This window comes from Phyllostomus discolor, chromosome 2 (assembly GCF_004126475.2).
Source record: "Phyllostomus discolor isolate MPI-MPIP mPhyDis1 chromosome 2, mPhyDis1.pri.v3, whole genome shotgun sequence".
NCBI classification, from domain to species: Eukaryota; Metazoa; Chordata; class Mammalia; order Chiroptera; family Phyllostomidae; genus Phyllostomus; species Phyllostomus discolor.
The window spans coordinates 182,368,221-182,381,694 of record NC_040904.2 but is presented as its reverse complement, the minus strand read 5'-3'; the positions used below and the strand labels follow the sequence as shown (position 1 = coordinate 182,381,694).

The 13,474-nt window shown below is 35.0% G+C and overlaps 1 protein-coding gene across 9 annotated transcripts in view; it reads right to left on the bottom strand.

The window, feature by feature from the left end:
- SOX5 (SRY-box transcription factor 5) overlaps window positions 1–13,474 on the bottom strand; it is a 931,891-nt gene that overhangs the window by 314,035 nt on the left and 604,382 nt on the right. For 7 of the 9 annotated variants that reach the window (XM_036017301.1, XM_036017302.1, XM_028531943.2 and 4 more), the window contains one exon: window positions 10,197–10,428. In XM_036017301.1, the coding sequence (XP_035873194.1) occupies window positions 10,197–10,427 (231 nt within the window). In that variant the 5' untranslated portion in view covers window position 10,428. The remainder of the gene's footprint in view (window positions 1–10,196; window positions 10,429–13,474) is intronic. The other 2 variants (XM_036017305.1, XM_028531945.2) reach the window with 1 other exon arrangement.

Here is a 13,474-nt window from a genome sequence, read left to right as displayed (position 1 = left end):
ACTCTACCACTGACCTATCAGACAAATTACTTCTACCAAGACTGTTTTCCGTCAGTAAATCGGGCGTAATCAGAGTTGCTGAACTTACTGGATTGACATAGAAATCGGCTAATATAGGTACGATGGCTCATACATAGAACACATGAAGTATCACATGTTCATGTTATTAACAACTATTAAATACTGCATTTGAAAAAGTACTGATTCTTTGAAATCTTCCCCATTTGAGTTGCCATGAGCAGATAGGCTGTAAGATACATTCACACAGGACTTTCAAAGTTTCTTCTTATGTTCTACTGGTGACCCTGGGGAAATCAGAATCTCAGATAGAGCAGAAGCATATTCTCCAACTGTGTGTCCCCAGTGTGCAAAGCATCCCAGCCACGGCCACAGAGCGTGAAGATGGATAGTATAACAGCCCAGCCATCGCCCCTCTCCAGGATACATGTTCACATAGGTCCAGGGTGGCAGGAGAGATGATTATGAGACTGAAGTATGTTATTAACCGTAATACTGTAAGTTATTGTACTTTATGTTTTGTTACCCATTAATACAGGTTTTGACTTTTTAGCACAGTGTATTTTTATATTTCCAAATGCATGCAAAACTATTTAACAGTACCTTTGTAATTATACCCTTTCTCATATCCTATCTTCACTTTAAGTTTTTTATTAACCCTTAGAACATCATTTTCTGATTTAGGGGTATCGACCAACAAGATTAACTGTTTTATCTTAAGACAGGCTAGATTTTTAAGAGCTAAGAGGAGACACTGAAGTAAACACTGCTTCTCTATATAATGATAAGATTGTTTGCTCTGCTGCCACAGCAGCCGCCCTGACTAAATAAGACACAAAATCCAGTCACTTGTGTTCATTTACTTTACGACTCGATGTCAGTGTCACTGAGCTGGCCAAGGCTGCTCTCCTTACATTCACACCTCATCTGCTCGCATAGATCATTCCTAAAAATGGCCTATAGGAGGTTTAAGAAAAAAGCATTTTGCCTTTGCACAAAGAAGATATGTAAATAAAGGGACGTATTACAATTGTCAACTTAACTTTACATTTATTTCCTATTTCCAATACCAAAGAGCCACCCCGCCCCCATATCTAGTAGAACACAGAAAAAGATAAAATTTACTTTCTGAAACAAGAAACGTGGAAACGGTACAAGATGATCAAAACTGGTACCATACTGAAATACTATCATAAAGTTAATGTTAGCTTTAATGCTGGCGCAGATTATGGACATCTCAGACTTTGTGGCGAAAGTAAAGGATTTAAATTCATATAATGCTTTTAAATGTACCTAGTGTGGCACCAAGAGTGTTCTAAGCATTTTGAGTTCATTTCTTAAGGAATCATTTCTCTTGAAAATACCTGCCCCCATCTTATTAGACTTTCCTATCCTATAGAATTCCTTTCTATATGTTAACTTATCTCCTGCTCCCACAAATTCAGGTATTTGTCCTTGTCTATAGTTTAAAAAGAGAAAGCTATATGAGTCTAATTGCAAAAATAAGTGAGAATAATAAATTAAAATTATAATCTAATAACATCCTTACAATGTGAGTTCACTTTAAGATCCAAATTAACTGCTAAATGGTTGTGCTTTTTAAAGTGGCTGCTACACAAAGATCCCTTTTCCCTTTTTAGGTACAGTGGAGAGCTGTACCAGCTGTTACAGCCAAGAGGAAATACAGTGTAAAGTATTATCTGAAATATTTTGAGGTTCCATTGGCAATTGATTTACAGAGTCTTGAAGACTTCATTCCAATTCCTCGAATTCTGGCACCAACGCTGCAAAATTCCTATTTTTGGATTCCTTTAGAAAAAAATGAAGACAAAAATCAACTAAGTTAAAGAAACAATAACTGATTGAAAATACTGACAGAGGCTGTCAAAAAATTTAAAATGGAAGCTAGTCCAGACAAATAAAGGGCATAGGAACCCACTAAAGCACTAGATCAAAGGCATTTAGATTTGCTGTTAAATACAATTAAAAATAATAATTTGGGAACCAACACAGAATTCTAAGTGTTTTTTTCCAAGCAAGGACATTAAAAATAAACTTATCAGTACTATTAACATTGGTTCATAAGAGAAAAGTAAAAGAATGCAATCTGAATAAATCGAAGAAATACAGTTTTGTGAAGAACTCACTATACTATGCCTGTTGACTAAAAATCAATGAAAACTTCATTACAGAACCCATTGATCCATTAATCATGTACAGTAAGAGAAACCTAGGCTTACTGCAGGAAGGTCTGGCAAAGCCCCAAGAGGCAATATATGCAAATAAGAAGGAAGTATATATCAGTGCACAATGGTGCTGATTCTCCTACCCCGTCTCCCTTCCTGATAATGGCCCCATTGAGATCCACAAGAGGACCCATTAAGAATGTTTTCTGATAGAAGCAAATTAAAGGAGAGAGAAAAAGAGAGGAGCGAAGGAGGAATAGAATCAAAGGAAGAGACTACTGAAGAATTGAAAACACAGCATCGGAGATACAGAATGAAGCTTGGTTCCCAAACTTGTCACAACTTTTAACATCCAAGTTCAAATGATCCTATTATGCAGGTCCCAGAATAACGAATGAAATGAAAAACCAAACACCTATCCATTCAACAAAATCTGAAGAAACGCCATTCAAGTTTCCAGCATAGCTGCTTAGTGTCCCCGCTATTTCCAGGCCCTCGCGAAGCAGATCATCTCTCTTTCCACTCCATTTAAGGTGGTCATCCAGATAAAGAAAGGAAATATTTAAAACCTCAACAACTAAAATAGTTGTTTTTATTTCTTCATATATTTATTAAAATATGAGGCGCATATTTTAATACTTTCCCCACCTTTCATTTCACAACGTTTACAGTGTGCTTTGTCTTCAGTGTTGTTTTAACTTGTTCTTTTCTCTTTCATATTTATTCTGGGAAAAAGTATGGAAAAAGCAAAACTATACTATAAACTAAAGATCTTGCATTACTCATAATTGATCCAATGTGAATACATATTTTAAAAAATATTTTGGCACCTAGTACGTTTTTTGTGGAAACAATTCCAAAGAAATTTCCTTTTGTATGCCACAAGTGGGATATCTTTTAACTGTGAATCTCCTTGGCACTTGTTAGCTTGTATCAGGGTTCTAACATTTTATATAACGTTATAGTGACTTCTGTGCTTATCTTATGTCCACATTTTACAAGAAGCTATAAGAGGGAGGAGACTAGTTATTATTTATTTCTGTATCTCTGCTCATGGGTATTCATTGTATTGAGTTGAACCTTTCTACAACACTCCCTATTAAATAAGTAATTAAATTCCATTAGGCCAAATCTTCCTTTGCAAACACATGTTCCCCCATTACCACAGCATTAGAAGTTCTTTCTTATTCCCCTGTCACAGCATAGCACTATGTAGGAATGCTTACAGTAGGCCTTCCTTAAGTGTCCTAAACTACCTCAAAACTCCCATATGACGCTATTTTTTATGTGAGAGTACATTCATTAATTTCTCCAGGCTCAGTTAACTTTCAGCTCAACAGCAAATAGTGTGGACATCATATGGACCAAGGGTTTCTCAACTCGCCATTAGACCCTCCCACAACCATGCAGAGTAGAACTGTACAGCAGAAAGACAAACCAATCTACTGCACAACTTATCCGATGGCTTTGTTGGACCCCAGCTGATTGTTTTTCTCATGTCTTCATTCCTGCTATCTCTATGGGTAATTTTCAGAAACAATACATTATAAAGATTGAACCACTTACATCCAAACAAAGGCCTGGGTTTTTATCTAGATAACTTCATGTGGCATTTTCCAGCATTTACAGAATAATGTTTGTAACAATGTAATTTCATTGTATGATAAACATCAATTTACCATAAAAACAAATACAAACTTGTCACCATTTTCACCTAGTTTCAATTGAATTGGCCCAGTTCAGATAAGCAAGCCTATCTCTTACAGAAACAACAGTTTCTAGATAAACTGTGTGAAATCCAGTATGTGTGCGTAGAATTATACTGCCTACTATCATAATTTTATACTGCGACACTGCACATATGGCTTGCAAGCTTACTTTATCTGAATCTTTCTGAATCTATTCTCCATGCTATTAAACTGAGCACATTCTACATCGTTCAAAAGTAATTACACTTTTGTCTAAAGTGTAGGAGAATGGTCTTCCTAAACAATGAAATTCTCATGATTAGAACTGGCACAATAACCACACTGGTGTTAACAACAGTGTGCATTATACTATCACAATAACTTCTCCTGAGTTTACTGTACAAAGGTAACCAGAAATTTAAAAGCTTGTAAAAACCACCATATAAAAATAGGAATCTTTACCATACCATAATTAAGGTCTTATTCTGTGACTTATTTTTAAATAACACATGCATTTTTTCTTTTTTAAGTTTTCTGAACAGTACTTCACACATAACATTATACCAGTCACACATCAAAAATACATTATGTGCCTTGGTCAGGTAGCTCAGTTAAAGAAATCTGGGTCTATACTAGGTTTAATTAAAAAACGTTGTATCCTAATGTGTTATAGGATACAACAAATATCCTAATGTGTATAGGATACCTGCAATCTTGGTTGCAGGTTCAATTCTAATCAGGGCACACATGTAAGAATCAACCAATAAATGCATAAATAAGTGGAATAGCCCCTCTCTCTCTCTCTCTTCCTTCCCCTCCCCTTCTAAAACCAATAAAGACAATTTAAAAATATATTACTAGCCCTGGCTGGCGTAGCTCAGAGAATTGAGCGCGGGCTGGGAACCAAAGTGTCGATTCCCAGGTTCGATTCCCAGCCAGGGTACATTCCTGGGTTGCAGGCCATAACCCCCAGCAACCGCACATTGATGTTTCTCTCTCTCTATCCCCCTCCCTTCCCTCCCTAAAAATAAATAAACAAAAATCCAAAAAAAAATTTAAAAAATACATATATATTACTAATGACCATTAGATCATAAGCAAAATTTACATAAAGGGCATTTCAAGACACAGCTATCATAGAGCATTAAAATTATTTTAGGTAAATAAAGAATCCCAGGAGTTGAAAGTGAGCCTGAGCAAGTAAAAGCCTTTCTCTAGCACATGTAGTCTGAATGAATTATTTCAGTGTTTAAGTTTGAATTTCATATGTTGCAGACTTGCAATTGTTTCACTTGATTCTCAGCTACATGGCCAACTTCTAGAGCATATCAGCTTGAGTAGACATTTCTTTTCTTTTCTGATGAACTTCAGAGAGAAACTGATTCTCCCTGAATGTTGCTTCATGATGTGACTCTGAAATGTTTAAACAAATCAGGATACAACACGTTTTTTTTATTAAACCTAATATAGACCCAGATTTCTTTAACAACTCCAGGAAAATTTTGTCAATATAAACAATAAATAAGATATTAAAACATAATACCATGTTTCCAAATCAAATAGATCTTTAAAGTGAAAAAAATACACACAAACATAGGATTTATGACACATGTAATTTTGCTATCAGTAGAGTGGGCAACTCAAATTATTTTTTAATAAAACATTATATTGTTTAAATAAATACCTATATTTTAAAAATCAATCTGGGGAAGCAGCCACTCTACACTTAATATAAAGCCATTCAATCAGCTCAAGAGAGACTTACGGATCAAAAAGGGAGTTTGGCTGAGACAAGAGTAGGATTTTTGTGGGGGGGGGGACAACTGATAATTCAGTAACCACAGGTGGTCAAGACTTTCATTTCACATCACATTTGACACGAGAACAACAATCTCACCAACAGAAGTAGCATGATAGAAGATTAGCACCCAAATGGCTGCCCTACAGTCCCCTGGCTGTCTCTGACGCCCTACTTGATTTTTCTTCTGACTTACTCCCTCTGGTGCTCATAAATAATCATGTTGATATACATGGGGACATGTCCAGAATAGTTCTTCACATCATGAAATAAATCCATCTACACCATATCTACTATTAAAAATGAGCCAGAAATTAGTGAGCCTTGCTTGTCTCTGAAACTCTGAAGTGACAGCCTCCAACCGCATGTTAAAAAAAAAGAAGGGGAGCAAGATGGTCAGGCCTTCCATAAAAATACAACTGAGGGCTGCTCTTCCATCCGTGTCAGAATCACACTTGCCAACCTTGCCTATTACCTTTTGGAAGATAATGTGAGAGGAAGATTTGCTGTTAATTGCTTGGCAAGATTGTAAGCACTTCACAGAAGGAACCAACATTCTTTTTCATGCTTACACCTATCTGCATCTCAATCTTCTATTGATTAAAAATCTGACAGTACTTTATAAATGCATGTATATAATCTACTTAATACAGTTCATCTATAGTGTACTCTGAATAGTAGTAAAACCTTCCAAGAATAGGAGGAGCCGGAGCACTCATATCAGTTACAACTGTTTTGGAGTGGCTCTTGGTTAGGACCTTAGTTTATTTCTTGAAAATACTAAGGTAACAAATACAAGTTCAGAAAGGAAGAGTTGAATCCTTAGCTGACCCAATTCCAAATGCTAGTGCTTGTATACCCTGAATATGAACAAAGGATCTGGACCCTAATTCCTCAAAACTTTTATATGACAACAGTTATGAAGTATATAGAACTTATATCTCAGGAAATATTTTTAAACTTTATATTGAATGTATGTCTCTATAAACCATCATTACAAGGATTACTCATCAGTTTTACTTTGTCTCTAAACTATGTGGGAAATAAAAATGTAGACCTCTCAATATCTTTCTTTTTTATTTAATTGAACTAATTGAACCCCTAATTGAACTCTGTGATACAAATGCCATGAAACATTCTATTGTTTTCAAAGATATTGAATAGGAAAAGTATATAAAATGCATTTTTCTACTGAAATAAAAGGATGTGCTATGTGAATATGACAATTATCTACTATCTAGGTGGAAATATAAAGTGTTTCTGTTAAGTGACAATTCTGTAAAAATATTCAATCATTTTGATAAATGCATAAAATGTCTTAATAAGCTTAACAGTTGACTATATCATAGCTATTATAATGTACTTTCTGCTTTTAGAATATACTACATTAGTAGATTCTTTTTGAGTTTTAAAATTTCTAGAAAATCAGCATATTCACCATGAACAACTTTGCCTAAAACATATATTTAATCATCTATATGAACTCTGCCATTTAATCAGCAATCACAAATTAATTATCTATTATATGCTGGATATCAGAAATACAAATATGTATGACTATGCCTTCAAGAAGTGCATGGAAAAGTAGACATGTAAACACACAAATTATAATATAGGCCATTGTAAAAATTATAAACAAGCGCCATAGATAAAAGAATTATGTAGCAACCATTCCACTTTGGGAGGTCAATGAAAACATCTAGAAGAAACAATTACTGACCCTAGTCTTCTGTGAGATACACAATGCCCTAGGAAGGTAAAACATGAAAAGAGAGAGGTTCTCCAGGTAGAACGAATAAAGCTGTGTCATTTGAGGTCACTTGGTATGTTTACGAATACTTTTCAAATGTCCAGCATGACTGGAGCATTGGTCCCACGGCAGGATATGGCAGGAGACAGGAAAGCCGTAATTTGATGCTAGTCTGTATAGGATTTTATGCTAAAATAAAGGGTTTTACACTAAATCCCATAAGCACCAAGGACACAGTAGATTCCAAAGTGGGGTAAATAAGCTAACTCATTTCTCAGGGAAACAAGTCTTTTGGAAGTTGAAGGAAAGACTGGAAAGAAAAGAAGCTGAAAACTTGAGATGACATAGGAGACTCTTCCAACTGCCTACTCAAGAGACGAAAAGCTGGTGGAATCAAGAAACATTTGAGGGAGAAACAAATTTAGAAACCAATTAGACATACAGTAAGAGAAAACTGTCAGTTGTGATGTCAGTAAAATGAAGTTAAATCATTTGTATTCAAACTGTTTTAACTTCTAGAACAGCAGATCTTAACCTATTTGGGTTACAGATCTACTTGAAAATCTGATGAACACCGCATTCCTACTCACACATGTGCACATACAGAATTCTCCATTCATTTTCAGATCCATACACCCTGGTTAAAAACTTCTCCTCTAGACAAAGTTGTTTGAGGGAAGGAGTTGTGTCTGATTTGAATCAATTTCCATAGTACTCAACAAAAAACTTGCTACAAAGCAGGCAGTTTATAGTTTTATTTAGTTAAACTGAATTTTCCATTACAAACTGAATGGTTTCATGTTCACTGCATCCTGCATCACAGAATTCCCTCCTACCAACTACAGGATGTAATTTAATATGCCTTTCTTATACCCATCTTCAAGTATATGCAAAATAATCTCACCTTTATCTTTGTGGTTTTCTCTAATTATAACTATTTATATCCACTCCTTCAAACTTGCCTTTATGTTTACAGTAGTACCTCAAGAAAACCAAACCGAGAAGCACTCTCAGTCGGGCATTCCCCGAGGAAAAGCAAGGGTGAACATATTGACAGGAAAAAGGCATGAGCAGTGAGGCAAGGTCAAATGAAGAGTCCAGTTTCTCCTCCCTGACGAACTGTGCACTACCATCTTCTCACTTTCTTTTCCCAGTTTCTCCTTTGTGAGAGGAGGCAAAAGGTCACATCGTTGCACACAACTAACATGAACTTGTAGTAGAGGGAGAAGGGGGAGATTATGGACAGTATGACTTAACTTGCCAAATAAAATATGCCTGTGTTCTTGAGAAGAGCTTATAATGTATGTAAGTACGGATTCTAAAACTAGACTGCCTGGGTAAAACCTTGATTCTCCCACTTATTAACCATAACCTGGAACAAGTTATTTAACCTCCTTGTGCCTCAGTTCTTTCCTGTGTAAAATGGGATTACTAATAACACCTCATTGAAATACTGTGATGATTAAAGGAGTTAATATTTGTAATATGCTTAAAATCTATGTAAGTGCTACATAAGTGTTATCTAAAACATTATTCTTGGTAGAAAAATCTTGCACATAGTTAAATTTCCATAGAAACTTTTATCTATAAGGCTTAAAATGTTGAATGAGAGTATTTAAATCTAATGTGACTACCAAAGATTAGTGTTTATTTCACAGCCCTTAGAGGACATCTGATTCTCCTTGTTGATATAACTCCACATGTATTTAGGCAATGACATCAACAAGTGGGCATATCTCAGTACTATGCACATTTATGATGCATAATAATTTCCTCAGAGAAAGCAAAAAAAAGTACTTAACAGAATCAGAGCTGTCTTTAAAGATACAAGAATGTGTGATGAAACATTTTTGTTGGTGTAATCTGGTTCACATTAATGGCACTGTCATTCCTGAAGGTAAAGAGCAGGAGAGGTTGCAAAAATGTGACATCCACCCTCGCAGGCATGTGGCAAGGCAAGGGTGGCTCTGCTGGCAGCTGAGTGCCCTGCACCTTGCCAACAAGTAGATTCCATGTATTTGTGTTCCTCAGACGGGCCTAAACGCCTTATTTGTGTGTCTGCTGTCTAAGCTTCAGCCAAAGATGCAATGCTGCCTTCTTTCTTCTCATCTGTGAAACCACAGTTTCCCAGTGATCCAGATCCCAGGATGAGAAGCCAGATAAACTATTCTGAGTTTCAAATTCTGGAGTAGGATACACCAGGGAATTACTGAATTATCAAAATAACATCATGAATGGGGCTGAATTAGAAATTATAGTGTGGTCACATTAAAAACTATAGTCTCTATGAAACATATACTTCTGTAACATTGCCAGTACTTTAACAAATATTGCAGCCCAATCTGGGCAAAGAAAAAAATGGAAAAAAAAAGATTTATTATGGTGCACATCTTCAAAGTATGTTGTAGTTCTATCTGGAAGAGGCTTTTATTAGAAATGTTATGACATCGAACTTTTCTGCTGACTAATTTTAAGTGTGTTACCATAAAATCATTCTTATATTTACATATTTTTCCCTCAAATGAAATCATAAGTATCTCAAAAGCAGAATTCTTGAAGAACAAAAGATAACATAACTTTTACTACCTACTGAAATCAATTTACTTATAAAGAATTCTAAGATGGTAGGAGTGAATCTTGTGTATGGCTATTAAATAGATGATAATTGTAAAGCAAAGGACTGAAGCCAAACTATTATTAGAAGACTAGACTGGTCAAAAAGTGAGTGTAGGCACAATAGTCCATGAGAAACCTACCATTGTATTGTGCTGAGAAGTGGGAGTCCTATGGCCACAAGTCTCTTGCGTCAGCAGAGAAACTGGCTGAAATTCCTCAGAGTGAGGCTTGTTGGGAAAACTCACATGCAAGGGAAGGTGAAAGGCTGGGAGCCCGTCACTCTCCTCTTCTTCCACTTTCTGTCTGCTTGTCACCATGGCTACCTCTCCATCTGCTTCCCCATACGGAGAGGCTGGTCGCTTGGAAGACATCCTGGAAGGAACAAAAGAGGAGAAAATAATGAAACCTCCACATAAATCCTTAATGCCGTCATTGTGTGGTTAGGGGCCATTGTAACAGAAATGCCTTTCTGGGCTGGCAGAGAGCAGGAAACCATCCAAATACCACTGCAAAGCACACACAGTCAGAAACAATGGCCAAGCAGGTAGCAACAGAACAGTGCTTGTTTGTTGGGAGAATAATACACTAATATAGCGCTCTCTTGTATTCTGGCTCCTTAAACAAGAGAATTCACCTAAGAATACTGCATAATGAAAGACCATTCCGTTTTAAAGAAAAGAAAAATATCCATCTAGTTTTACACTTTGATAGACTTTATTGAAAACAGAACATCTATGAATAGGAAATACAGTTGGGAGTTAAAAGAAGGGAAATAACTAAAATGTGTTTCATCAAAACTAGACAAAATAAATAAATGATTCTCATTATAAAAAATGCATTTAATTTAAAGTAAGATTATTGTGAAATACAGGTACTGGTTACATGTAAACCTCAGAACACATGACAGACAAAGAAGTTTGATATTTTTTTAAAGAATTGAATAAGCTTAAGAATTGAATAAATTTTATAATTACTGTAAATCTTGAAACATTTGAGATTTTTCTTCCCTCAATTCTAAATCACACAATTGAGGCATTTAGTTCTAATATCAAATTTGCAGAATAGTATTAAGAGGTGAGAAAATAAAAATATTTCAGTATTATTTCCACAATTCTATGACAGATTTAGATATGACATCAGACTTATTTACTCTTCAGATACCCAAGTAAAAGAGAAAAAAAAATCAAATAAGGATATTTTGTTTGGGTAAGCTAATACCTATATGACAATGCAGTTAGATAACTGAACAAAATTAAGTATTTTTGTAACTACATCTGATTGAAAATGTAATCAGAAGTAAAAATATGTGGCAAATATTTTAAAATAGATTTCCCTTTTCTTTCATTGAAAGTTTTACAGACATGTTTATAGTTAAAAAATTTAATAAAAAATAAACTCCTCTATTCACAACTTGATCTAACCTTGAAAAATCTATGTTTTGTTCAACAAACAAAGAGTGTTAACAGAATCATCTATTCTTATCCAGAAGAGTGGGGTAGGAGGTCGGGTATTAACTAACTGCAATACCACTTCATATATTTCACTGGTTTTTATATTTAAAATATAATACAAAAAAAAGAGATGTCTCTAATCTTTCTTGAATAATACTATTCTTAGCATTAGAGTTTCAAAAGAAAAGTATCAGAGTACTGAAGACATTCTATTAAGAAATATAGGACTGGAGGAAAAAAATAAGAGCTCTGGAAGCAGACAAACATGGATTAAAAAACTCCACTACTTAGAAACAGTGAGACTATCTCAATGTGCTCGCCTTTAAAGTGAAATGTGATACCTACTTATAAAGCTTTTTGAGAATGAACTGTGCACCCTCTGAAAACGACTTTTGTAGAGCGTTTATCACAGAGTAGATGCTCAGTAAACAATAGCTGTTATTTACTTTAGCACACATTCTAACACTGCAGTATGACACACAGCCTCATCCAACAACAAAACCACAGAACTCCAAAATTAGGAAAGCGGATTGCCTTCGAGGACTTAAACTAAAAAGTCAACATTAAATACAAAGGCTCCTAATAGAGAAGCCTCTGGTCCATGGCCAGTCAGAATGGACAATAAACTGACCAAAGGTATGGGCAAATGTTAAAGAAGATATGTTAACAATAGGGATCTTGAACGGTTGAAGAACAGAGAAAGAAGAGGAAGTGTTGGTGGCTGCCATGCAAGCACTGTCTAAAGAAGTAGACTGAGCCAACATGTTTCAGGTATCCTTAACTATTTCTCATCTCATCACCAAGGTTTACTTCAAACACATTCAAGTATGAAGAAAAGAAATTAGGGGCTGGAGTTAACAGAAGTAGAATAATCTTAGTCTCATGGGCAACATCAAATTGATATGTTAAATTATACATAGTAACTCTGGACACTGGGGATATTTAACTTCCGCTGTCCTGCTCCCATGCTCTGCAAGCAAACTTCTGATTCCCATATTGAAAAAAAAAACGGGCTGACAGAATAGATTTAAAATACTTTAAGGTCTTTGTGATTTATAAGAACAAGTCAATGAGGGAACTTTTAATGATTTCTTGGTTTCAGATGCAGCACGACTTCAAGGAGATTTCACATTTTGTGCAGCATTATCATGCTTGCTGGAGTTACTAAGTTGGTATTCTGGTGTCTGCCTCAGTCTTACGCAGTCTCCTACTGTCTGAAAACTCCAGGCTATTGGCAAGAGCCAGTCTCCAGGTGATCAAAGCAGAAAGCTGGGTCATCTGGCCTTTTCTCAGTTAATACACAATTCTATGACTTTCAGAAGGCATGGCCATTTTGCTGGCTTCTACATTATAAATATAATAAATTATTCATAATAAATACAATTATCCATAATATAACTATGAAAAGTGAAAGTCCAAAAGTAGTCATTAGGCAGACAAATATCACTACGCTTCTCAAAACTTGTAGTCATTTCAATACCTAAATTATCTTTATATACAACTGGATAAACATTCTATATAAATATTTATATCTATATAAATACATATAAAGTTTTATATAAGTAAATATTTCTATGAAGCAAAAATTACAAAGTCCAAAACACTGAAAATGAAGAAATTATGGTGCTGGAAGGCAATTGATCCTGAAACCTGATGTACTTCATATTTATTTTAATTCTATTTTCAGAGACATATAATTTCTTAATGTGTTGAACTTATGAGTATTTTTATACAATTCAGGTAAAAGATTTCTTAAAGATTTTTTAAATTAATGCAATAAAATGACCATAGTTATAGTTACATAGTAGGCTATTAATTAAAAAAAATAAAATATTTAACAGAGATATCAATCTACACTGCTTCTAGACATATTGATAACAAAATTACCAATAACTTCAGATTCTTAAATTTTTGTTCCTCTACTAATGGGTTTCATTTTGGATGGAGAAAAGCCGCATTCATTTCTA